The sequence below is a fragment of the Sorex fumeus genome, unplaced genomic scaffold, assembly GCF_029834395.1.
Source record: "Sorex fumeus unplaced genomic scaffold, SorFum_2.1 ptg000054l, whole genome shotgun sequence".
NCBI lineage: Eukaryota > Metazoa > Chordata > Mammalia > Eulipotyphla > Soricidae > Sorex > Sorex fumeus.
This window is the reverse complement of record NW_026606111.1, coordinates 34,914,253-34,940,236: the sequence shown is the minus strand read 5'-3', so window position 1 is coordinate 34,940,236 and position 25,984 is coordinate 34,914,253. Positions and strand designations below refer to the sequence as shown.

At 37.4% G+C, this 25,984-nt stretch overlaps 1 protein-coding gene across 1 annotated transcript; it reads right to left on the bottom strand.

The window, feature by feature from the left end:
• Positions 1–8,015: 8,015 nt before the first annotated feature.
• Positions 8,016–25,722, bottom strand: LOC130033549 (amine sulfotransferase-like). Its single transcript, XM_056125315.1, has 7 exons — positions 25,629–25,722; positions 21,429–21,577; positions 20,068–20,276; positions 15,193–15,319; positions 14,318–14,412; positions 9,794–9,977; positions 8,016–8,346 (listed from the first exon to the last, which is right to left on the bottom strand). Exons 2-7 carry the CDS (start codon positions 21,565–21,567, stop codon positions 8,225–8,227), a joined length of 876 nt encoding a protein of 291 aa, XP_055981290.1. The 5' UTR covers positions 21,568–21,577; positions 25,629–25,722; the 3' UTR covers positions 8,016–8,224.
• Between the last annotated feature and the right edge of the window lie 262 nt (positions 25,723–25,984).

The window sequence follows — 25,984 nt, the reverse complement described above, 5'->3', positions numbered from 1 at the left end:
GGTCCATGTCTCTGAGGTGTCTGTTAGAGGAGGAAGAAGGGTGGAGTTGAAAAAATATGTCTAGAGCTGGACATATCATCCTTTAAACAACATCTTGGATGCTATTAAAGGCATTTCATGCCTTTCTCTACCTCCTGCAAAACTCAGGTGCCAAGTTATTCAACATGTTATGTTCTCCACCTAGGTACACATAACTGCTGCATTCAGAGAAGTTCGATCTGTTGACAGCAAGTGGAACATGAGGGACTAGTCCATTTCTCGTGGACATTATCTTGGGGAGATTCATCTGCAGTTCAACATTTCCACACTCACGGTTGAAGTCAGCCAGCATTTGTGCCAATACTTAGCTTGTATTTGGTGATATTAGACCAAAGTCATCAGCAGGGCGGAGGTGTTGTTCTGGTGGAACTCTACTATAAAGATCATCTAACCCCATCAGAAAATGGGGCAATGAATTGAACAAAAACTTTCTCAGAGGATAAATTTGAATTGCCAAAGGGTACATGAAAGAATGCTTTTCATCAATAGTAATCAGGGAGATGCAAATCAAAACAACAATGAGATCCCATATCACATCACAGATATGGCACACATCTAAAAGAATAAGAAAAGCAAAGCCAGTTCTGGTGTGGATGTGGGGATAAAGGGACTTGTCTTCATTGTTGGTGGAAATACCTACTGGTAGCTCTTTTGGAAAACAATATGGACATTCCATAAAACAAAACAAAGGAACTAGAAATTGAACTCTCCTTTGACCCAGCAATAGCACATCTGGAATATACCATGTTGTATACTTTTAACTCCCTTGGCCACTACTCATGTTCCAGACCCTCAACTTATGTTCCTATGTAACTTCAATCAACCTGATAGTGTTCCCTTATCCTCTCCCCTTCAACATGGTACTATCAGTTCTGAAATCTAGTGTACAAGGTTTACTTTCTAGTGACATTATTCATATACTTGATTTATTTTCTATACCACTCATTAGTGCGATCAACTTTTAGTTGTTCTACACTTTTTTCTTTCATTAATCTTGGTATCTTCCAATTCCATTCATCTTACCATAAACTGTATGGATTTTTTTGTGGTTGCACAATATTTTATCGTGTATGTTTATCACAATTTTTATGTTTTATTCATAGGTTTTTGAGCATTTGGGTTACTTTCGTACATGGCTATTGTATTAAGTGATACAATGAGCATAAATATTTTCCAAATAGTGTATTTGTTTTTTCAGGGTAGATGCCTAAAAATGGGTTAGATGTGTCAAATGGGAGTGCCATTATTAGTTTTCTCAAGAAATCTCCATATTGTTTTCCAGAGTGGATGTACCATAAAACATTCTTACCAACAGATAGCACAGCAGGTAGGGCGTTTGCCTTGCAAGTGGCCAACATGGGCGACCCGAGTTTGATTCCTCCACCCCTCTCGGAGGGTCCGGCAAGCTACTGAGAATGTCTCACCCGCATAGCAAAGCCTGGGAAGCTACCCATGATGTATTCAATATGCCAGACACAGTAGCAAGTTTCACAATGGAGATGTTATTGGGCCCACTCAAGCAAATCGATGAACGATGGGAGGACAGTGACAGTGACAGGATCAATAGTGAAAAAGTTTTCTTTTTTTCCTATACCCCTGTAAACACTTGTTTCTTTTGTTTTTGATATATGCTATCCTCACTATCATTTTGATTTGTGCTTCCATCATTCTAATAGAGAAAATGACCTCTTTTTCATAAGCTTCTTATTCAGATAAATTCTTCACAGAAATGTATATTTATCCCTTCTCCCCATTTTTTTCTGGATTTTGGGTCACATCCAGCATGGTCAGGGTTCCCCTGGCTCTGCATTCAGGAATTACTCCTGGAAGTACTTTGAGGACTATAAGGGGTGCCGGGGATTGAACCAAGCTCGGCCATATGCAAGGCAAACACCTTTCCTTTAGTACTATTGCTCTAGCCCTCCTCATTTTTTGTTTGGGCATGTTTTTTCCATCTTCTGTTTTCTCCTATCCCTTTCTTAAGGAATGGTCCTTTCTATTCATTTCATACCTCTTCTAGCTTAGGTATTCCGTATCCATTGTTAAATCAATTACTAGATATTTAATGTTTTACCACGACTTTAAAAGGAATAGATTTTCTGATCTTTATGTCTTTTGGTCCATTGTTTGAATTATAAAATGGAATATATTTTGTGTATGCATTTTGTAGCCTGTTACTTTGCTATCCTGGTTTATTAAAAAAAAAAGAGGATAATTTGACTTTTTTCTACTTGTATCCCATTGGCTTCTTTTTTACTGTCTACTGGCTGTTGCAAGTCCTCTTAAGATAATATTGAACAATAGTGATAAATGTGGATATTCTTGCCTTGTACTTAAGAGGGGATATTTTCATTTGTTATTTTGGGTAAGATTTAGCTGTGGGTTTGTTTTAAATAGTTATTACTGTCTTGAAGAATGTCCCTTTTATACCAGTTTTGTTGAGGGCTTTTATTGGTCATGAACTGATGCTGAATTTTGTTAAAATATTTCTCAGTAAAACATTATATAACATATTATTTTTATCTTAACTTTTGTTGATGTTTTGGCACATCACATTAATAATTTGCATATCTCAAAACAACCCTGCTCTCCTGGAGCGAATCTTTATTGTGATGTATCATCCTTTTGATTTGTTGTTGGATTCCATTCATTTAGAATTTCTTGAAGATTTCTGTGCTGTATATCAGGCATATAGATCTGTAATGTTCTTTTGTATTTTTTTAGAAATCTCTGCTTTTAGGTACTACAGTGATGTCTATATAGAGATATTAGTTTTCTTCAAGGTTTTGAAGTATTTTCACAAGTACAGCTTGTACATTTTCTTTAAGTTTTGGTTGGACTCTCTAGTGAACCTATCTTCCTGTTGAAGTTTATTCTTTTTTAAAAAAATTATTTATTTATTGAATCACTGCGGGAAAAGTTACAAAACTTTCAGGTTTAGGTCTCAGTCATGCAGATATCAAACACATTTCCCTTCACCAATACTCATCTTTTGCCATGAAGAACCTCAATAAAACCCCACCTCCCACCCCTCCCAATGCTTGTGAGGCAGATGAATTTCAGTTAACTATCTACTTTGACTAGATTCATTGTTTCGATAAAAGATGCACCATTATTATTTAGAGTTTACCCCCCCCCCCAATCAGACATGCTGAAAAAGCGTTGTGGAATGATTTGCTTTCTATAGCTGGGTTCAAGAATTAAATGTCGTGGCCATGCGGTTTTGGATTTCTGCTATTTTACTTATTAACCCTGGAACTATTTCTACTAAAAGTCAGATAATTAAGAGATTGGTTTCTGTGATCTGGAGTCGTGGCCGTGCCAGAGAGCCGCTCGTGGTGGGCAACTGGTGACCTCGGTAGGGCGTGAAGGACATGCTGGAAAGCCCCACTTCCCATGAGGTTTTCGTCATCCCCACATCCCCGGCTCATACCTGCTGCCCACAAGGCTCCCATGCTGCCACCATCTTTCTTTCCAGAGAGGAGAGGGCAGAAAGGGAGCAACACCGTTTCCCCTCCTGGCAGGCATGATGGCGTGGATTAATGCATAGTCCGTTCACTCTTCTGCTCCAAGCTGCTGGTTTCTGCATTAAGTCCTTGTGCTTCTGGGGCCGGGGTCGTTCCGGAAAGCCGCTCGTGGGGGGAAACTGGTGAGAAATTTATTCTTGAGGATATTTTTTTACATTACTATTTTAATTTCCTATCTTAGATAGGTATATTTAAATTTCCTCTTACTCTTGATTGAAATTTGAAAAGTTCTTTTGAAATTCATCCATTTGTCTAGGTTCTCCAGTTCGATGGCATAGAGTCAATCATAATGTCCTCTTATGATCATTTGGAATTTGGAATATCTATTTTAATTTCTCTCCTTTCATGCCTGATCCATTTTATTTTGTTTTCTCTTTAGTGTGAATCTAGCTACAAGTCTCTCTCTCTCTCTCTCTCTCTCTCTCTATATATATATATATATATATATATATATATATATATATACATGGAGCGATAGCATAGTGGGTAGGTAGTTTGCTTTGCACGCGGACAATGTGGCCCACCCAAGTTCAATTCCTCCACTCCTCTTGGAGAACCCGGCAAGCTACTGAGAGTATCTCACCCACACAGCAAAGCTTGGCAATCTACCCTTGACGTATTAGATATGCCAAACACAGTAACAATTGTCACAATGGAGACTTTATTGGGTCCGCTCGAGAAAATAGATGAAAAATGGGAGGACAGGGAGAGATATGTAATATTTATATATGTATATATATAGAGAGAGAAAGAGAGACATTGCTTAATTTATAAGAGAAAAACTAAAAATAGTATATATACATGCATATTTACACACATATTACACACATATGTATATATATATACATATATATATATCTCACTGTATAACTGTCATCCCATTATTCATCGATTTACTGGATCAGGTACTAGTAGCATCTCTATTCCTATGAGCCCTGAGATTTAAGCAGCCTCTTCTTACTTGTCTTTTCCCAACAACTGAAGGCTCTTTCAGGGTCAGGGGAATGAGACCTGTTGTCATTACCATTTTTGGCATATTGAATACGAAACAGGAAGCTTGCCAGGCACTGCCCATGAGGGTGGGAAACATTTGGTGGCTTGCCTTGCTCTCTGAGAGGCATATATCTATACATTTCTCTCTATGATTTGTTGTATACTGTCTGAACCTATCAAATATGGTGTGGTAATTATGGAAAATGGGTAGGTCCAGAAATCTGCCTGGAGCATGGCGGCTGTTGGGTAGTGGAGGTTAGCTGTGGGAGCTGGATCTCTTGGGGCGGGGAGGGCTCTCACCTGCCCACATCTTGGGCGCCCCATTTGGAAACAGCATGGCGCAGAGTAGAGTAGCATTGTTATGGGGGCCTCATTTTATACTCCCGTCTGAGAGTAGCAGCCGTGAGCTCTGGAGGGTGACTGATGAGATTATCTGGTGCTGGCAGGGTGTGACTTATGGTTGTAATCCCTGGGTCACCAGAGACTGGGGGAAGCAATAGAGGGTCTCTGCTCCCAGGCCCCGTTGAGTCTGGAGTCAAAGATCACAAAGTTCCGCATTATCTGGGTTCCAAGAGACTTCATTCGCGTGTGAAGTTCTGCCCAAGTGTTCGGAAAGCAGCCTGGAGCGTGGTGGAAGTTGGGTAATGGAAGTCGGCTGTCAGGGTTGGTTCACTTGGGCCGTGGAGAGTTCTCACCCATCCCGCTCTTGGCAGACCCGAGAGAAAACAGCCTGGTGCGGATATATACATATGTTCTGGGACTTCCCATAACTCCCAATTTGACTCACCCACTGGTCCTGCTCTAATAATTCCCAACTAAATCTGCAAAGAGTTGCAAGTCAGCAGTTAAAATTTATGGAAACACAATTCTCTGCAGCTCTATGAGAACCTTGGGAGGTAGGGGACATAGTAACTGCCTAACTAAAGTCCCATAGCTACACACACAATTCACCACTGCACCCCCGTGCAGGGTACAACTCCATTACTTCAGTAATAATCTCTACAGAGACTCCAGACTGTGAATAATTTCAAATATCCCAGTGCCCAGCCTGAGAACTCTTGTGTCTTCTTGGAGTAGGGAGGGAAACCTCCCTTCTCTGCTCCATATTTCCTGAAGCCCTGGAAGGGACACCCACTTCCCACAGCTGCTGCCATGTCAACTAATTGGCTCAGACCATAGATTCTGAAATCTCTGACCACAGAGCAGCATAGGCCATGTGATACCTCCTAATTCCTCTATAATAAAATTCCAGTAGGAGCACACCAAATTAGATGGAAAAGTAGCACAGAAGTCAACTCAACTAACAGAAACAATAACACATTTGATTCGACTGGCCAAAAAAGGCTTAGTAAATTCTTAGACAAGAACTTAACAACCCCCTGATAGATAACAATAATCACTAGTTGATTAATTTTAGACTTAATGATTTTAATAATGGAGCTTGGTTATCTAATCAATTTCAACTTTAGAATTATATTAACAGTTGTGACTTTTTCTGACATTAAAATAAAAAATGCATTTTAAAAAACGAATATGCTCTGGTATCATATTCTCTTTGTTTTATTTTCTAACTACTTTTGTGACTCAATTTTATTCACCAGTTGAGAATGGTAAATATACTCCTATATTTCCTAGTTATTCAGAGCAGTTTGACTTCAACTTTAAACTATTATATGCATGTTACATTAGTCATTGAAAGGCATAATGAACACAGTTTTCCTAGCGAAGTGTTAAAGTAGCACTGTAGCACTGTCCTCTTGTTTTTCATCGATTTGCTCTAACAGGCACCAGTGATGTCTCACAACAGATAGTGAGACTTGTAACTTTTTTGGCATATTGAATATATCACAGGTAGTTTGCCAGGCTTTCCTGTGCTGGCGAGATACTCTCAGTAGCTTGCTGGGCTCAGTGAGAGGGACGGAGGAATTGATCACTTCACTTAATCACTTAACTTCCCGTTAGTCGTCGATTTGCTCGAGCGGGCGCCAGTAACGTCTCCATTTGTCCCTGTCGCGTGCTAGTGTAGCCCAATGGCATCTCTTCGCTCCGGGAACATGGAGGGCCTCAAACCGATCGTTCATGATCTTGACAAAGAAGTCTGACCATCTGGTAGGTGGGCGGCCACGCGGTCTCTTGACATCCCGTGGAATCCAATCAGTAACAGCTCTAGTCCAATGGTCGTCTTTAAATCTCATTACGTGACCAGCCCATCTGATTTTCGACACCTTGGCATATGAGACAGCGTCCCTGATCCTTGATCGTCGACGGATGTCAGAACTCCGGATTCGTTCTCTCATTTGAGTGAAACGTGTTATTCCAAGCATAGCTCTTTCTATTCTTCTTTGGGAGACCTGAATGGCGTTCTCATCTTGTTTGCGTAGGGCCCAGGTCTCTGAGGCATATGTTAATGCATGAAGAACAGTGGAATCAAAGAGATGTGCCCGGAGCCGGAGGTTCTTCGTCCTCTTAGCTATTTCTTCGACGTTCTTGAAGGCGTTCCAAGCCGCTCTCTTCCTCCTGCGCAGCTCGGGTGCCAGGTCATTTCTCATGTTGACCTCTCGACCTAGGTACACATAGCTGTTGCATTCAGAGATGGTCGTTCCATTGAGAGCGAATGGGGCGTCAGGAACAAGGCTGTTTCTCATAAACATTGTCTTCGTAAGATTCAGCTGTAGTCCTACCTTTCCACACTCACGGTCAAAGTCGGCCAGCATTTGTGCCGCTTGGCTGATGTTTGGTGTTATTAAAACAATGTCATCAGCAAAGCGGAGGTGGTGTAGTTGCCGACCATCTATCTTCACTCCCATTCCTTCCCATTCCAGTCATCGCATGATGTTCTCGAGGGTGGCACTGAAGAGTTTCGGTGAAATGGTATCACCCTGCCGCACCCCTCTCTTGACATCAACGATCACTTCTTTGTAGAATGGTGAGATCCTGGTAGTCAATCTGCAATACAGCTCACGGAGGATCCTGATGTATTGGGCTTGAATGCTCTGATTGGCTAGGGCTTCAATGACCGCTTCCGTCTCAACAGAATCAAAGGCCTTCTTTAAATCAATGAACGTTAAGCAGTGCGGCATCTTGAACTCCCGAGAAACCTCAATGAGCTTGGTTACCGTGTGGATATGGTCGATGGTGCTGAATCCTTTGCGGAACCCTGCTTGCTCGCATGGTTGTCCTTCATCTAGGGACGGAGGGACGGAGGAATTGAACCCAGGTCAATTACATGTTTGATTCATCTTTGGAATTGGGTGCAAACTTTGTGATCTAATGAACTATCAAAGAGATACTACATTTTTTGACACGGAATTTATATCAAATAATTAAAACCTAAATATAAGGGTACAATGATTTTAATCTTTATTGATATAAACATAATAGTAAACAAGGGAAAAAACGCATACTACTGAAAATTCAAGACACTTCCAAATCCTGTTGCAAGTTTCCCACTACTCCTTTTTGTACATGAAAACAATACATAGCATCTCCCAAGTGCTTTTAATTTTTAAAGTTTCACTATGCATCAGACAGGCAGCATATTTATGAAGTGACTGTTCATTTTTATTAATCGACTTTTATGACTAATTTTTTATGGGAAGCACTATTGAAAATTTATCTAAAATGTGTCCTTTGATAGATTCTTACATGATTCTTTCAAACAGATTCTACTCCTCATTTATATCCCAGATGAACTTCAATGGTATGTCTTTCATCTTCTTTTGGAATATAATGTCAAATCTTTCACTTTGCGCCACAGTGAAATGGTTTTTCCAATCACCAATGGTACCTAATGTGATAGTTACATGTTAGATCTTAGTTGAGAAATTAGATCTTTCAAGGCAAAAAATTCCACAACACTGTTTACTCTCCTTTTTAAGAAAAGATAATAATTATTCATTGTCAATTAGGCTTAAGAATTCACTTTTCCTTATGTAAGTATGTCAAATTATTTCTCTTTTAAATTTCATCAACTACCATAATTCAATTATAACCTTACTTTAGAGAAAAATAAATATGAATTGAATAACATTTAAAGATATATTTTAATAAATTCCAGGCAATATACTTCTCATCAAGCTATAGTTGATACATCACATAATTGCAAAACACACATACAATTGAGTATGTCTTAAATTTTTATAAATAAATCAGTATTTTCTAAACTGTGTAAACAGAACAGAGCTATTTAAGCAACAATGTCATATTAAAAAATGATTCCCAGAACTTCCATTGCTGTAATTTTACTGGAAAATGGAAATTATAGCAGATTATGTTAATGAAATTCATAGTCGATTTGTTACAATATTTGCTGCTTCCAAAACTCATTCAATTGGATTAATGTCATCACTTTTTTCAACATAAAAATTGTTGACAAAGAAATATATTAATCCAAATTTCCTCTCCTGTACAAATCTTATACCTCTGTGTATTTTTTATGTTTATGCTGTATTTGAGGTAACATATCTATTATAGTATGAATGTTTGTGGTATGCAATGTACAAGCCCTATCAAAATGTAAAAGACTCTTTTCCTCTCTCTGTATGTCCCTTAAATATGTTTTAAATAAGAGATATTTAAAATAAAATTCTAAATTAAATTTTAAAATAAAACTGAAGTATAACTTAAAAGTACTATGAAACTAGCAAAGAGAAATAAAGAAAATTTGAGAGAAATACTCTTATATTCAAATATATTTAGGAAAGACATCCTGGAATATTTTAATATATAAGTGCTTATAAAAGAAAAATAACTGAAGACTAAACTTTAATATTAAGTTTAGTTATTGATTTTCTTTTTTCAAAAAAGTGTTTAGATTAATAGGATATTTTTTAGATATTTTCAGGTGAGATCTTGATTTTACTTAAAAGCCCAATTTGTTATGTTTTGAGGGTTATTGAGGAATTATGGGCAGGAGCAATAGCACAGCGGCTAGGGCATTTGCCTTACAGGCAGCCAACACGGCCAACCCAAGTTCAATTCCTCCGCCCCTCTCAGAGAGCCCAGCAAGCAACCGAGAGTATCTCACCCCCACGGCAAAGCCTGGCAAGCTACCCGTGATGTATTTGATATGCCAAACGCAGTAACAAGTCTCACAATGTTACTGGGCCCGCTTGAGCAAATCGATGAGCAACTGGAGCACAGTGACAGTGACAGTGACAGTGAGGAATTATAATATATTTAGCCTAATAACTAGAATTCAAGGAAACGCCAAAACCTAAACCACTGACTGTTACCTTTGCGCAGAAAATGCCCTTCACTTTTTGTTCCAACTTCGTTTTTGAGTATATCATTGTAATTTGCTCGTGAATCAGATTTCATATTCTTAAATGTAGCTTGTCTCACAACAGCATCCACATCATCTTCACTGAGTTCTTTCCCAAGAAAGTTGCAGAGTGTTTGCACAGCACTTTTGAGATCCTGAAAGAGTTTTGAGTTTCAAAGCCTAGTCAGTTTATAAGGAATGCATAAGATACAGATTAGTATCTCTCTCACATTTTAGAAAACAGAATCTAATTGTTCTTACTCTAAGCCTGAAGTTTAAAAAGGATCTAGTGCTTCCCAGTTTCATCTAGAAAAGCAGGTTGTTAGCTTTGTTAGACCTTCCAGTTCTTTAATTTTATGAAAACAGCTTATTTTTATTCATTGATTCATTGATTTAACCAATACTTTTAGAATCTTATGTTTGAGCTGGAGCTCAACCTAATGAGAAAAGTAAATATATGCTACCTGTATTTACTGAGTTTACATTTAATATGAAAAAAGCTAAAATAATTATAGGTCTTTCTTGAATTACAAAAGGATGATGTTTCAGTGGGCTTGAGCGATAGCACAGAAGGTAGGGCACTTGCCTCGAAAGCGGCCAACATGGCCAACCCTTGTTCGATTCCTCCACCTCTCTTAGAGAGTCCAGCAAGCTACCAAGAGTATCTTGCCTGCACGGCCAAGCCTGGCAAGCTACCTGTGACGTATTCAATATGCCAAACACAGTAACAACAATTCTCATGATGAAATCGTTACTGGGCCCTCTCGAGCAAATCGATGAACAACGGGAGGACAGAGACAGTGACAGAGATGTTCCAACAAATCCATACAAATTGAAAATATCTCAAGTGAACAATAATTTTATACACTAGAGTATATTTTAATATTATCTACTTGAACACAAACATACGCAAATTGTTTGTTTTAGTTTACAATTAAAAAAAGATCAAATGCCGTTTCTTTTTTAATAAAATATTGAATATATTATAATTTATTAACAATTACACTGAAATATATATTTTTAAAAATATTATTCCCCAACTACAAAGATTATTTCTACTAAATTGATATTGTTGTGGTACCCCTGTAAAGTTTAAAAGTCATCATACTGTCCAGAGAAAAGGTACAGTGATAAGGCAATGGGCCAACCAGTATTCAGCTCACAGCACTACAAATGGTCCTTATAGCATTGGCAAAAATTTTCCCTCAGCACAGAGTCAGGAATAATCCATGCACTCAGACAGTAATGGCACAACAATTGAAAGGAAAAACGGAAGAATGTTAGCTACCATCTTTAATAATAGTATGTATCCAGAAAGAAAAGCTCAAAACGTTTAAGAAAGATTTAACATAAGTCTTGCAGTAACACTTTCAAAAAACTGAAGATGAAATAATTCCAAAATCCTTATATTTGGTAGCTTTAGCTTGATACCCAATTTAGAGAATGAATGTTAAGGGCTGGTAGGAAACTAAAGGTTCTTACTTTTGTGTCAGAATACCTCACACAAGTCCTTCAACAAAAGCAGAAACTAGATTCACTCCTGAATTCCAGTTGAAATAACTTTTACAGTAATGGAGATAGAACAAACAACACAGGAAGAAACAGCAATTTGTTACTGACGGAACATAAAAAATAATTGTGAGTCACAAGAACCAAATTCTGAAGGACGTTGACAGTGGTAGTTGGATTAGTGTTGAAATACTGAATGCTTGTAACAAATCCTCATGAATAACTTTGTAAACCATGTTGTTGAAGTAAACTGGGGAGAGGAATTACTGAAAAATTGCAAAGAAATAGCAAATGGCCAAAAGCAAAAAACAACACAACCACATTGGAAAAAGGCAACATAGCCCTTCATATCAATAATTTCTCTGAGTCAATGGACTGAAATCCCCTCAATTAAAAGGCATAGAGTGGCGGAATGGATCAGGAAGTAAGACCCAAACTCTGCTGCTTGAAGGAAATTCACTTGAATTTCCAAGTTAAACACAGACTCAGAGTGAAAAGATGGAAACAACACACAAGCTAAGGGTGAATGTTGGGGGTGGTGGAAAGGAAGGCTGGGACAGCTCTACTCAGATCAAATAGCTTATCTTGCTATATAATAAGAGATAAGAATGATCAGTTTACGGTGGTAAGCAACCAGTTGAGAACTCTCTGACCTGATACCCAACATATATGCATTGAAAGATGGGGCAGCAAAGTTTACAAAGATACTATTCATGGATGAAATAAAAACATCAATAGAGACAAAGTCATAGTTGAAGACTTCAACACTCCACTTTCACCATTGGATAAATCAACCAGATGGCAAATCAGTAAGTATAAAGTGCCCGAAATGAGCATCTGGAAGAGCTGGGATTTATTGATAGCTACAGGATTGTATCCCCTCAAAAAGCTGAATACAGTCTTTTGTAGTGTCCATGGAGCATTGTTCAGGATAGATCACATACAGGACATAAAATAAAATAGAGAAAGTCACAAAAATAGAAATTTTATCAAGCATCTCAGATAACATTATGAAGGTTGAAATTAAACAGCAAAGGAGAAGATAGGGGAAAGCCCCAATACTTGAAAACTGAACAGAATGGTGCTAAATAGCAACTGAGTCATTGAGGAAATCAAGAAGAAATTAAAAGCTTGCTTGAAACTATATAGAATTAAGATGCAAACTACCAGAATTTATGAAACACAGCAAAGGTAGTATTTAAAAGGAAATTTATAGAAATGCAAGCCTATTTATTTTAAAAGAAAAAAAAGACAAATATCAGTGTCCTAAACACTCATCTTAAACACCTAGGAAAATATGAGTCCCAAAATTAGCCAAAGAATGGAGATAATAAAAATGAGAGACAAAATAAGTTAATATAGAAATTAAGAAAACAATACATAGGTACAACGAAGCAAAGATCTTGTTCTTTGAAAGAATAAAGAAGACGTACAAGCCCAACCCTTAGCCTGTCATAAGGGTGGGTGGGAAGAATAAATAGGAAAATGGATAAATTGGATCACAGATGAAAGGGGAGAAATTACAATAGACTTCTCAGCAATACAAAAGATCATAAAGAGTTCAGTTCTTATGGAAAACATTATGGAGTTTCCTCAAGAATTTAAGACTAGAGCTCTCATAAGACTCAGAAATCCCACTGTTTCTATTACCAGAAGAAGTTAAAATAAAGATATGGAGACACCAGTACTCATTGTGGTACTTAGCAAAATAGCTCTCCAAGACCTGGAAATTTAATAGTGGATAATAAATTTGTGGTATACATGTACATGGAGTACTACTTAGCCGCAAGGAGAGATGAAACCATGTGATTTTCTGCAACATAGATGAAACTGCAGGTTCTTATATTAAGTGAAATAAATCAGAAAGAAAAAGGTCAGGCCTGGATGTTCTCACACAAGTCATAGAATAATATGCCTACCAACTGATACACAACAAAGCCCAGAGAAGCACTAGTTCTAGATCATTTGTTACCAAAACCAAAATAGTTAAGGAAAGAAACATGAAGAAGCGGAAACAAGAAGAGGAAGTCTGGAGGGACAAAGATCTGGGACCTTGAGTCCGTCTATGGTATAGAAACAAAGTGTCTATATATACTTATATATACATATATATACACACATACATATGTGTATGGGCTGGAGCGATAGCACAGTGGGTAGGGCGTCTGCCTTGCACCCAGCCGGGCCAGCCGACCCGGGTTCGATTCCTCCGCCCCTCTCGGAGAGCCCGGCAAGCTACCGAGAGTATTCGATATGCCAGACACAGTAACAACAAAGTCTCCAATGGAGACGTTACTGGGCCCGCTCGAGCAAATCGATGATCAACGGGAGGGCCTTTACCTTTTTACCTTTTTACCTTTTACATATGTGTATATATACGTGTATGTATATATAGTTCACTGTACTTTACTGCTCATTATTGTAGCAAGGGACCCAAACTACAGCAAAGAATCTTAGATTTGCTGCTGTCAACGTGTGAGACTTCAAGGGAGTTGTAAACTGGAGTAAGTGCTATTGGGATGGGGAAACAGGGTAGTATAGTGGAGGTGGGAACATTGTGTGCCTAAAACTCATGTAAATAACTATGTAAATCACAGAGTCTAAATAAAAGAAAAATAGGAATGATAATTTTTTAAAATAAACCAAGATTTAATTCAGAGTACCCATATTCTCGTCTGGCTAATCAGTCATATTTTAGTGACTATTTGTCCTTGGGCTCCAGAGTGCCCTCACTCTTATTTAAGTTTATTAAACTGCTGCCCTAGAAATGTGAGCCAGCCATTTTGCTCTTACTGCCTACATAAAAATTAATCACAAAATATATTTACTTATTGAGAAGAAAACCCTTACGAAGATCAATAATTGAGGGCTGAGCATGAAATTAGTACATAAGAAATCTATTAGATATGATTATAACTGATTAAACGTAGGTTATTGATACAAAGATAAGTTTCAAAGAAATGTATACTAATGATACTTCTCTTACCTTTTTCATCTTCTCATATGACAAAAACAGAATATTAAATTTATGTCTGTGTTCATACCAGTCTTTGATGTGATCAAACCAAATGCTTCCTACCACTGTGAGGAAAATGAATAAATATCAAGGTAAGTGTGTTGCTTTATTTTTGTATTTTTTTTTTAGCTGAAGGTTTTCTAAAGAAAGTTCCCATCTCTTGACAACTGTGTTTCCTTGTAAAATGAAGTCTGGGGAAAGAATAATATGACTTAAGTAAAACCTACTTTTGTTAGTCACTCTCTCTATGAAAAACAAGTGAAAAATAGTAAGCCCAAAAAACAGACATTTTCTTTAGGTTAGGCAGGATCCTTTTACTACTTCTTCCACATTCAAACACCTCATTTTTGCCTTTTAAATCTGTGATAAACAACTTCAGCTATCCATAATAAAACAGAACCTGATTATAATCTTCTAAATGAGTGGCAACCCAGTTCTACATTCCACAAGCCTTGTGCACCATTCTGCTCTATGTAGTAGATGAACATACTCACTAGCATATGATTCTTACACTGGCCAATGACAGACTGCAAAAGGCACAATAATTCTATACATACCTATGCACAAATATATCCTTCTAGCTCTGTCTCTAACTAGTTAGGATCGCAAGTTCACGGGAAGTTCTCTTATGATCTAGTCAAAATACTATTTCAGCAGCACGTGACTTTGCAATACGTGGTTGAAAATCTCTGTCATAAGGAGATGATAAAAATCATGGAGTGGCAGGTTAAATTACCCTAATGTAGTAACATAAGATCCCTCCTACTATCATTTGCTTTTCTCCATCTTCCAAAATATTTTCCTTAAATTTACAAATTTGGCTAACACTAAATTAATTCAGTTACCTTTCCCTTCTAGAAAATTATGCATGAAAAGGTCCAAATTTTCACATCCTTTTAATACTGCCACAAAATTTGAAAAATGAAAATATGAGGTAATAACATCCTTGGGGTTTCTGTAGATATATACAATCTGTAAGAGAAGAATGAAATAATTTTAGTATGTCCTGACTTATGCCCAGTTTCTTAAACTCCGATATAACATATCATGATATGAATGCATAATTATTTATTTCATTTAATCATGGTAATTTATATCATCAATAGTTAATACTATTTTAAAGACAAAATCAAATAGACATTCACATATCAATTTGTATGTACAACAACAAATTTCAAAGAGAAATTATTTATATGATCTTTATTAGATAGCAAATTAGTCCCATAGCAAATTTTCCCACCATGAAAATTAAGTGAGATTTAATATGCAAAGTTACATTGCAAAATAGTGACTAAAGCAAAAACTAATTAAAAGGTACAAAAAGGGTTGAAGAGGTAATATAGATGGTATAGTGCTTAGTGTGCGTGCCTTTCATATGTCCAACCTGGGTTCAATCTCTGTTACCCAATATGTCTCCTGATCCCCCCTCAGTAGTGATCCCTGAGCGCAGGGACAGGAGTAAGCCTTGAGCACCACCAGCTGTGGCCCATAAAGCAAAGAAACAAAAACAGGATGGTTTAAAATACTAATAAAATACATAAAATACTATCAAAAATTGCAAATGGATTAAGGATTTAAGTATATAAGTAAAGGTAAAGGTAAAGGCCCTCCCGTTGATCGTCGATTTGCTCGAGCGGGCCCAGTAACGTCTCCATTGGAGACTTTGTTATTACTGTGTTTGGCATATCGAATACTCTCGGTAGCTTGCCGGGCTCTCTGAGAGGGGTGGAGGAATCGAACTCGGGTCGGCCATGTTGGCTGCTTTGTAAGGCGAACGCCCTACCGCTGTGCTATCGCTCCAGCCCATGAGTATATAGCACAGTGGGTAAGGCGTTCGCCTTACAAGCGGCCAACATGACCGACCCGAGTTCGATTCCTCCGCCCCTCTCGGAGAGCCCGGCAAGCTACCGAGAATATTCGATATGCCAGACACAGTAACAACAAAGTCTCCAATGGAGACGTTACTGGGCCCGCTCGAGCAAATCGACGATCAACGGGAGGGCCTTTACTTTAAGTATATAAGTAAAACTGATATTAAAGTTATTTTGCTCTTTTGGTGAAGTGTTTTGTAATGAAGAAAAAATTGTACTTAAAAACAAATTATTCTATTTGACTACATTAAGTTTAAATAGATGGTGCTAGTGAAAAGAAGCTTAAAGTGAGACAAATCAACATATACAATTAGTAACAGATTGGTCTCCAGGATATGCACATAAAACACATCAATAATTCAAATATATAATATATTGGATAAAAATGCACAAAAATACTATTTAATAAGAAATAATTGCAATCAACAAATGTACAAAAATACTCCTAATCTCATTAATCATTAGAGAAATACAAACTAAATCATATAATTATAGTTAGTTGAAAATTAAAATATAAGAAGAGGAAATTTAATATCATTGGAAAAATGACTGGCAAAAAATTTATATAACTGTTGTTTCATGTAAAACTGGTACAAATTCTTGTTTTAAAAATATGCTTACTTTTGTACAACACAGAAAGTACCATGCTAAGGGAAATGAATCAGAAAGAGAGGGACAGACATAGAAAGATTGCATTCATCTGAGGGATATAAAGTAACAAAATATGAGATTAATACCCAAGAATATTGGGTATTAATAATTAATGAATGAGATCAACACCAGGAGGATTACTCCATAGCTTAGAGGCCAGCCGGGCATTCTAGGGGAAAGGGCAGCTCAGATAGAGAAGGGAGCACCAAATAAAGGGTGTTTGGAGGATCCTCCCAAGAGGGGAGATGCATGTCGAAAGTAGACTATGAACTGAACATGTTTGCCCCTCAATGCCTCTTTTGCAGACCACAACACCCAAAAGGAGAGAGAGAACACAAGGGTTAGCCCTGCCACAGAGGCAAGAGGTATGGGGGGGGTGGGGATGGGAGGGATATTATCCATGGAGGTGGAAAATGGGCACTGGTGGAGGGATGAGTATTTGATCGTTGTATAATCGAAACCCAAGCACAAAAAATTGTAAATCTACAACTGTAAAAAAAAAAATACTACTGTTATCTCTTTGAAATTTCAAAAAAAAAATGCTTACTTTGTGATGTTGCAATTTTATTCTTGGATCATACATTAAATGGGTATGTAAGTATAATTATAAAGCATTGTCTTATGAATAAATTAACCTAATTAAAATTTTAATACAGTACTATAACAAATTAATGAGAAAAATTACAAAATTTTTTAGCGGTGTTTTAAAACAAGTATTACATGCAGTTTGGAGTTAATCCATAAGCAGAAAGTGATTAAATTATTAGTGAGTCTTATTGCATTCAAGAATAAAGTGGGTGAAATGTTGGTTTTCTTAATAGTTTCCAAAAAATGTCATTTCAAATTAGGGTTTTTCTGAATAAACAGCAAAAACAAAAACAAAAGTAAGCTTCAACTAAAAAAAAGAGTAGAGAAATTATCAGCATATATGTTACTAAAGTCAGTTGCAAACAAAGAAAAACTAAGAAAAAATGGCAAAAATGTTAAAGGATAAATGGAGAATATTTTTATAAACACTTTTTTTTTTTCTATAAGTAACAACTAGAGAAATAGAAATATTGGAAAATCAAAGGGAGAGACTGTGGAAACTTATTATGTAACAAGGTAGATTTCAAAAACAGTAGCAAAAACTACCAAAATTATATACTGATGCTCTTGCAAAATAGCATGCATACTTTAAATGAAATACAGCATTACACAAATCATAGTTTTTTGTAAAAAAGTGGAGTGGAAGGATAACACAAGTGGGTAGGGCATTTGCCTTGCACACGGCCCACGCAGCTCACCCAAGTTCGATTCCTTCGCCCCTCTCAGAGAGCCCGGCAAGATACTGAGAGTATCTCGCCTGCACAGAAAACCCTGGCAAGCTACCCATGACATATTCGATATGCCAAACACAGTAACAACAAGTCTCGCAATGGAGATGTTACTGGGCTTGCTCAAGCAAATCGATGAACAATAGGAGGACAGTGCTATGTAACAAGCAAAACGATGTATATAATGAACATGTATAGAGAAAGCTGGAGAAATTGTATAACTACTATGATGGGGAAAGTATTTTCCAGCAAGACACAAAAGCTAAAAGGTATGAAAATAAGATTAATAGACTGGACTTCCAAACAACACAATAAAGACAGTTTAGAAGTAAGAAATCTGCATAATCTCTAAACAAAACACATACTGGCAAAATAGATGCATTATTGAAATGCTTCAAAAACCATGAATTGAAAGACAAACTAAAAAAAATGGCACAATAGTGAAAACAATATTTAAAAGATTAGAACTCTATAAGAATTGCATTCTAATTTATTAAAACTAAGAGATCCAGAAATTATCGCTAATGCCAATCATTGGAGAATTGTCACTGTCACTGTCCTCCCGTTGTTCATCGATTTGCTCGAGCAAGCCCAGTGACGTCTCCATTGGAGACTTTGTTGTTACTGTGTTTGGCATATCGAATATGTCACAGGGAGCTTGCCAGGCTTTGCCGTGAGAGCAAGATACTCTCGGTAGCTTGCCGGGCTCTCCAAGAGGGGTGGAGGATTAGAACTCGGGTCGGCCATGTTGGCTGCTTGCAAGGCAAACGCCCTACCTGCTGTGCTATTGCTCCAGCCCATCATTGGAGAACATGTGAAGAAACAAATTATCTTAAATGCTGTTTTTAAGCATAAATTGTTAGATTATGAAAACAGTAATAATACCTAAGAACATAAAGGTAAAGGTAAAGGTAAAGGCCCTCCCGTTGATCGTCGATTTGCTCGAGCGGGCCCAGTAACGTCTCCATTGGAGACTTTGTTGTTACTGTGTCTGGCATATCGAATACTCTCGGTAGCTTGCCGGGCTCTCCGAACCTAATCCTAAAAAATTTCTTTGGAAACTTTAAATGGAAAAGTCCTCTTTTGGGCTAATATTTCATTGGAAATAAATGTAGAAATATTGCTGTTACTACTTTTGCACATGCATTGTCTAACAATATTCCTTAAATATTTTTTCACCATATGAAGTCCTACTAAAACATTTAAAATATGATTTTATGGGATTACATAAAAGAAAATTTGCTATGTGTTTTAAGATTAAAAAGCAAAAATATCTGCATGATGACATAATTTAATTGCTTAAATTTCACATTAATTTTATATATATTTGGGCTGGAGCCATAGCACAGCAGATAGGGCGTCTGCCTTGCACGCAGCCAACATGGCCGACCCGAGTTCGATTCCTCCGCCCCTCTCGGAGAGCCCGGCAAGCTACTGAGAGTATTTGATATGCCAAACACGGTAACAACAAAGTCTCCAAAGGAGATGTTACTGGGCCCGCTCGAGCAAATCGACGATCAACGGGAGGGCCTTTACCTTTACCTTTATATTTGGGGTCTCCCAAGTGATTCTACAGAGGCCAGAGGGTCTATTCCAGATATTATTAATCCATCAGGCCACCAGTTTAATGCAGGGGTCTGAGCACATAGCATTACTCCAGAATCAGGGGGGTGCAGTGATCACTGTGCAGTGTTCCTTGGGGAATCATGTGGCACGGGGATTAAGGCAAGCACCTAACCCTTGTACCATCTGCTAGTTCCCAATATGGAAAACAATACGATAGGCATGTAATAATAATTTTTAAAGGATTTGGATGAGTGGAGAGAGAGAAAGAGACTTGCAGGTAATTTTGTTTGTGCTAAAAGCTATTTCCAAGACATACTTTAGCTTTTTTGTTCTTGAGACCATTTGGTACTAAATAATACGGCAGATGAGAACAGAAAATGCGAGGGGATGGTCTCTTGGTGAAGTCCACCTTGCGTATGTTGTATTCCAGGAAGGGAGCTCGGTCAAGTGTTTCCATATTTTCAGTTTGTTTACGATGTGTCTCAAAATAAATCAAACTTAATATCTGCTGAGTCCAGATGGTACCTGTGAAAATAAGAAATCTTTTTCAACTCTAAGGCCATTTTACCTCATTTTAATTTTTATTTATTATTTAATAATTTATATTATTATATATGATAAGTAATAATTATTTAATAACATAATGAATCATAATAATAAACAAAATTATTAAATTAAATAAAATTTAACAATGTGATGCATAATTTATATAATTAATATTTAATAATCTATATTATTTTATATAATAATTTTATTTATTTATTTAATTATTTTTTGGTGAAGCAAAGAGGCTTTTATTGAAACTTATTAAGAAAAGATGTGAGGTGAGAGAAAAGCGAAGTACATGTTTGAGAACACGGGCATCTCCAGAATGGAAATAAGCAAGTGAAGGAACATAGAGAAAAGCAAGTGAAATACATGTTTAAGGGAGAATACAGACTTGAAGAACAAGGTTGGCCTTTTGGAAAACTGTATGGACAATTCTCAAAAAATTAGAAATTGAGCACTGGAAGTGGAGAATGGGCACTGGTGGAAGGATGGGTACTCAACCATTGTATAATTGAAACCCAAGCACAAAAACTTGTAAATCTACAACTGTACCTCATGGTGTTTCACTAATAAAAAGAAATCCTCTAGACTTGAAAAAAAAGAACAAGCTTGGAAGTTAATTTTTAATAACAAATGTCATTTTTAATGCCATAAATCTCTAAAGTACTTGAAGTTTTTAATTTCTTTTATGCTCTCAGTAGCCTTGTAAATTTACCTGTTTGTTGCTACCTCACATTGAAATTGAAAAGAATAAATCAAGATTTCTTAGTTTCTTTTTCTCGCTGGAGAATCATAGTTGTTATATTTCCATTACAGTGATTTATATTAAAACTTCTCAATTTCCTGTCTTTTCACATACTTCCTCTTATGCTTCTATGTGACTTCCTGTTTCTGTTTCTTTTTTGTATTTCTCTTTATTGAAGTTTAATCTTACAAAATTATAGGCAAATTGAGAGCTCAAGACCCCTTTCATATATTAATTTTTGTTATAACAGGGCATACTATTTCCCTACAAAGCTTAACAAATGAATGCATACATAAAATAACCTGGAAAAGGCACATTCATTCATATTTATTACAAAACCAGAAGGAAGACTAATAACATCTGGCCCCATACTTCTAATTTACCAGATTTGGGGAATGTAATTATGAAGACATCATCATCTCTAATTTCAAAATCCTCTAGATTCTCTAGGAAGTCAATATCAATCATGGAACGTTCAAAATTATAGCCTTTAAAGTGAAGTAAATACTCATCGCTGTCCATAATTATTCACCTACAAGTGAAAAAGAGAGAAAATTATTTCAATTTCTTGGAATTCTATAATAATCTGTTGGCACTTACTGAGTGTTAAAGCTGTGGCAAGCTCCGTTTAAATGTCACATGTGTTTTAACTCATTTAGTATAAAATGCAGCATTATTCACAATAGCCAGAATCTGAAAACAACACAAGTTTACAACAACAGATGACTAGTTGTGGAAACTATGGTACATCTACACAATAGAATACTATGCAGTTGTTAAGACAAATGAAGTCATGATATTGGCTCATAAAAGGATGAACGTGGAGAGTATCATGCTGAATGAAATGAGTTAAAAGGAGAGAGTCAGATACAGAATGACTCACTCAATTGTGATATATATATACATATATGTAGATATATTAATAAACAACATAGTATGAGACTAATACCCAAACACAGTACCAAACTAATACCAAGGACAGTAGAAACAAGGGCCAGGAGTAATGGTCTAAGATTAAAAGCCTGCATCTAATGCTGCAGGAGAAGGCAATTGGGATAGAAAGGGACCACTATGACAATGATAGTTGAAATGATCACACTGGATAAGACCAGATGTGATAACCTCCCAGTACCTGTATGTGAACCAAAATACCCAAAAGGAAGGAAAGAGAGAAAGAAAAAAAAAAGTGCCTGCCATAGAGGCAGACTGGTGGGGAGGGACCATGGCGGGAGGGATCCTGGGGACATTGGTGGTGGGAAATGTACACTGGTGGAGGTATGGGTGCTGGAACATTGTATGTCTGAAACCACATCGGGAACAGCTTTGTAACTGTGTCTCGCATGGTGATTCAGTTAAAAAAAAAAACTGGCCATACGGGGCTGGAGCGATAGCACAGCGGGTAGGGCGTCTGCCTTGCACGCAGCCAACATGGCCTACCCGAGTTCGATTCCTTCGCCCCTCTCGGAGAGCCCGGCAAGCTACCGAGAGTATTCGATATGCCAGACACAGTAACAACAAAGTCACCAATGGAGACGTTACTGGGCCCGCTCGAGCAAATCGATGATCAACGGGAGGGCCTTTTTACATTGTCATTTAACATACATAGAAACTGTTTGATAGCAGTATTACTATTATTACTATGTGAAAGAGAAGGAAACTGGGATAATAGAAAACTAAAAAGACTTTCTTTCAAACTTCAAAAGAGAGAATTGCAGTTTTTGACACTCTGATGAGGAATTGAAGGTGAGAGCACTGTAGCACTGTCCTCCCATTGTCCATCAATTTGCTTGAGCGAGCACCAGTAACGTCTCCATTGTGAGACTTGTTACTGTTTTTGGCATATCGAATATGTCACTGTTAGTTTGCCAGGCTTTTGCCGTGCAGGTGCGATACTCTAGGTAGCTTACCAGGCTCTCTGAGAGGGATGTAAATATCGAAACGGAGTCAGCCCGTGTCGGCAGTGTGCAAGACAAATGCCTTGCCCACTGCGCTATCACTCCATCCCAAAGGTGAGAGTATCAGAAAATTAATCCCAATTGTCTTGGTGGTAGATGACAAATTTTGCTTACAATTTGGTCAGTATCCTTCAATAGGGCCTGAGCGATAGCATAGCTGGTTTGGTGTGTTTGCTTTGCACGCAGCGAACCCGGATTCGAATCCACCACTCCTCTTGGAGAGCCCAGCAAGCTACTAAGAGTATTCAGCCTATATGGAAAACCCTGGCAAGCTACCCGTGTTGTATTCGATATGCTAAAAACAGTAACAACAAGTCTCACAATGGAGACGTTCCTGGTGCCTGCTCGAGCAAATCAATGAACAATGGGAGGACAGTGCTACAGTGCTAAGTCCTCCAAAAACTTGACCATTTAGTTTCTTACTACTTTACATGTTTTTGCCACTTCCCCATAAAAAATAGAAAATTGTTTACTGGATTTTCTTCCTTCCTTTTCTTTCTTTTTCCCACCTGTCTTTTCTTCTTTTATTCTACCTTTCATTCCTTCTGTCTTTTCTTTTTGTTTTCTTTAAGGTCACACTGGCAATGCTCCGAGGTTACTCCTGGCTTTGCACTTAGAAATTACTCTTTCCTGGTGGTGCACGTTGGGTAGGTGTGGGGTGAGGGTTGTTTGGAATGCTGGGTTCAAACCTGTGTTCGTCATGTACAAGGCAAATGCCCTACATGCTGTACTGTCACTCCTTCCTTCCTTCCTTCCTTCCTTCCTTCCTTCCTCCCTCCCTCCCTCCCTCTTTCCCTCCCTCCCTCCTTCCTTCCTTCCTTCCTTCCTTCCTTCCTTCTTTCCTTCCTTCCTCTTTATTTCATAAATAATCTATCCCTGAAAGACACATCTTAGGCTTTGGGATATGATTCACTGTTCCAAATGAATTATGGGGCAAAATCTTCATGAGCAAAATTGTTTTACCCTGTAAAATTTACCCTCATATGGTTCCATGGCACTATATTTTTATTACTTTATTTGTTCATACCTAGAGTTAATTTAAATAAAGTAAAGTAAAGTAAAGGCCCTCCCGTTGATCATGGATTTGCTCGAGCGGGCCCAGTAACGTCTCCATTGGAGACTTTCTTGTTACTGTGTCTGGCATATCGAATACATCAAAGGGAGCTCGCCAGGCTCTGCCTTGCAGGTGAGATACTCTCGGTAGCTTGCCGGGCTCTCCGAGAGGGGCGGAGGAATCGAACTCGGGACGGCCATGTTGGCTGCGTGCAAGGCAAACGCCCTACCCACAAATAAAATAAAAACTGGGAGCAAAAAGCACAAAATAAATCTGCTCAAATTAGCATAAATACTTCCTTCTGTAGCACAGATACTAAAATTGGAATGCCAATGAGATTAGTATAATTCCTGTGTAAATATGGTACATTATTCTGAAGCATTCCATAATTTAACAAAAAATTGATTAGCTATGCCTGAGAAATCAGCTTTTTAATGTGAAATAGGTAAGAGAATCTCAGAAATTTGAATAATGTTAGGTTAGAAAATTAGAGATTTCAGAAAAGTACTTAAAAATTAAAACATACAAATGCCTTTAAAAATAATAACTCACTTGACTAAAGAGTTGATTAAAGAGTAAAGTTAGTTTAAAGTTTTGCAATATCAAAGTAAGCAATCACTTACGTGGAAATCACATGTATTTTTAAGTAAACATTTATTTTTCTAACTTATAAAAAGAAAAACAGGATTTAAGGATCTGGATGATATGACCTAGTAACACCATTTAATAATTCTAGTACTCACACAAAAAATATATGTTGGTTAAAGTGGATAAATTTATTTAGATAGATATTTTATCTCAACCTTCAGAGAATCCTTTTAGGGTTTTATTTAACTTCTAGTGAAGCATCTATTTAAGACCCAACTAACAACAAAAGATTCTCTCACTATTAGTTGAAGTGTAAGTAACTGTTTAGAATGGACTCAGTCATAATCACATGGTATCTGATACTCCACAATGCTAAACATGCTCCTCAAGTCATCAATTCTAGACACTGGAAGCAAAGATTAAAGAGCACCAGGTAGACCACATAATCCGAACATTACTTAAGAGTGCATTTTGATATTATGTTTTCTCTGTCATGTTTTTTCTCACAAGAGAACGCTGTAGTGTTTATAAAACAAGGCAAAAGAGATAAGGTAACAAGTAGAACCATGCAGTTCTTGGTAGTGATATGTCACATATTTCATGCATTTCTGATGATCATATGAGAAAGAAATTTACAGAGATAATGAATATCATGTGTCTCCTTACCACTGCTATTTGGACAGGTTGGGGGGAATAGGTAGGTGGGAGAAGGAAGCTCCAAGTGTTGCTCAGGAGGCCTGAGGTTACCGATGGTGATTCTCATCCAACCAGTACTCAGGGCTGCACAATATTCAAACTAGGTCAATAACATGCTAAGGCATCTACCCTAAACCAGACTACTATCTGCCAGTCCTCTTCTTATTCTTATTTTGAAATTCAAAGGTGAACAGGAAACAGAATGTTAAGGTGAAAGAAAATGCATTCTATTGTATTCTGATGAGAAAGACTTTAATGGCAGTATGTAAGTCTACCCTTTTATTACTCACTGTTTGCAGATCTGCAGAAGCAAAATCCACTTCGGTTACAACTTTAAGGTTATTAGGAATTGACATATTGCACAGATATAAATACTCAATGCAGAATTTTCTTGACCAATGAGAAGTGTTCGGAGCAGTCAGCAGGTAGCTCAGTTTGGATTAACATATTAAGTAACACATTGTGACATACATAGAAGCCTATTGATTTACTATTTCAGAAAAAAAAGTTCTCAAAACTTGTAATGAAGAGGAACTGTGGGTGAATGGTAGTCATATTACTTAACTTTGGCAACTAGAGGTGCATATTGACAAACTGTTCAAGCATAAGGAACTGCAGCAGCAACTGTTGGATGCCAAACTTCAGC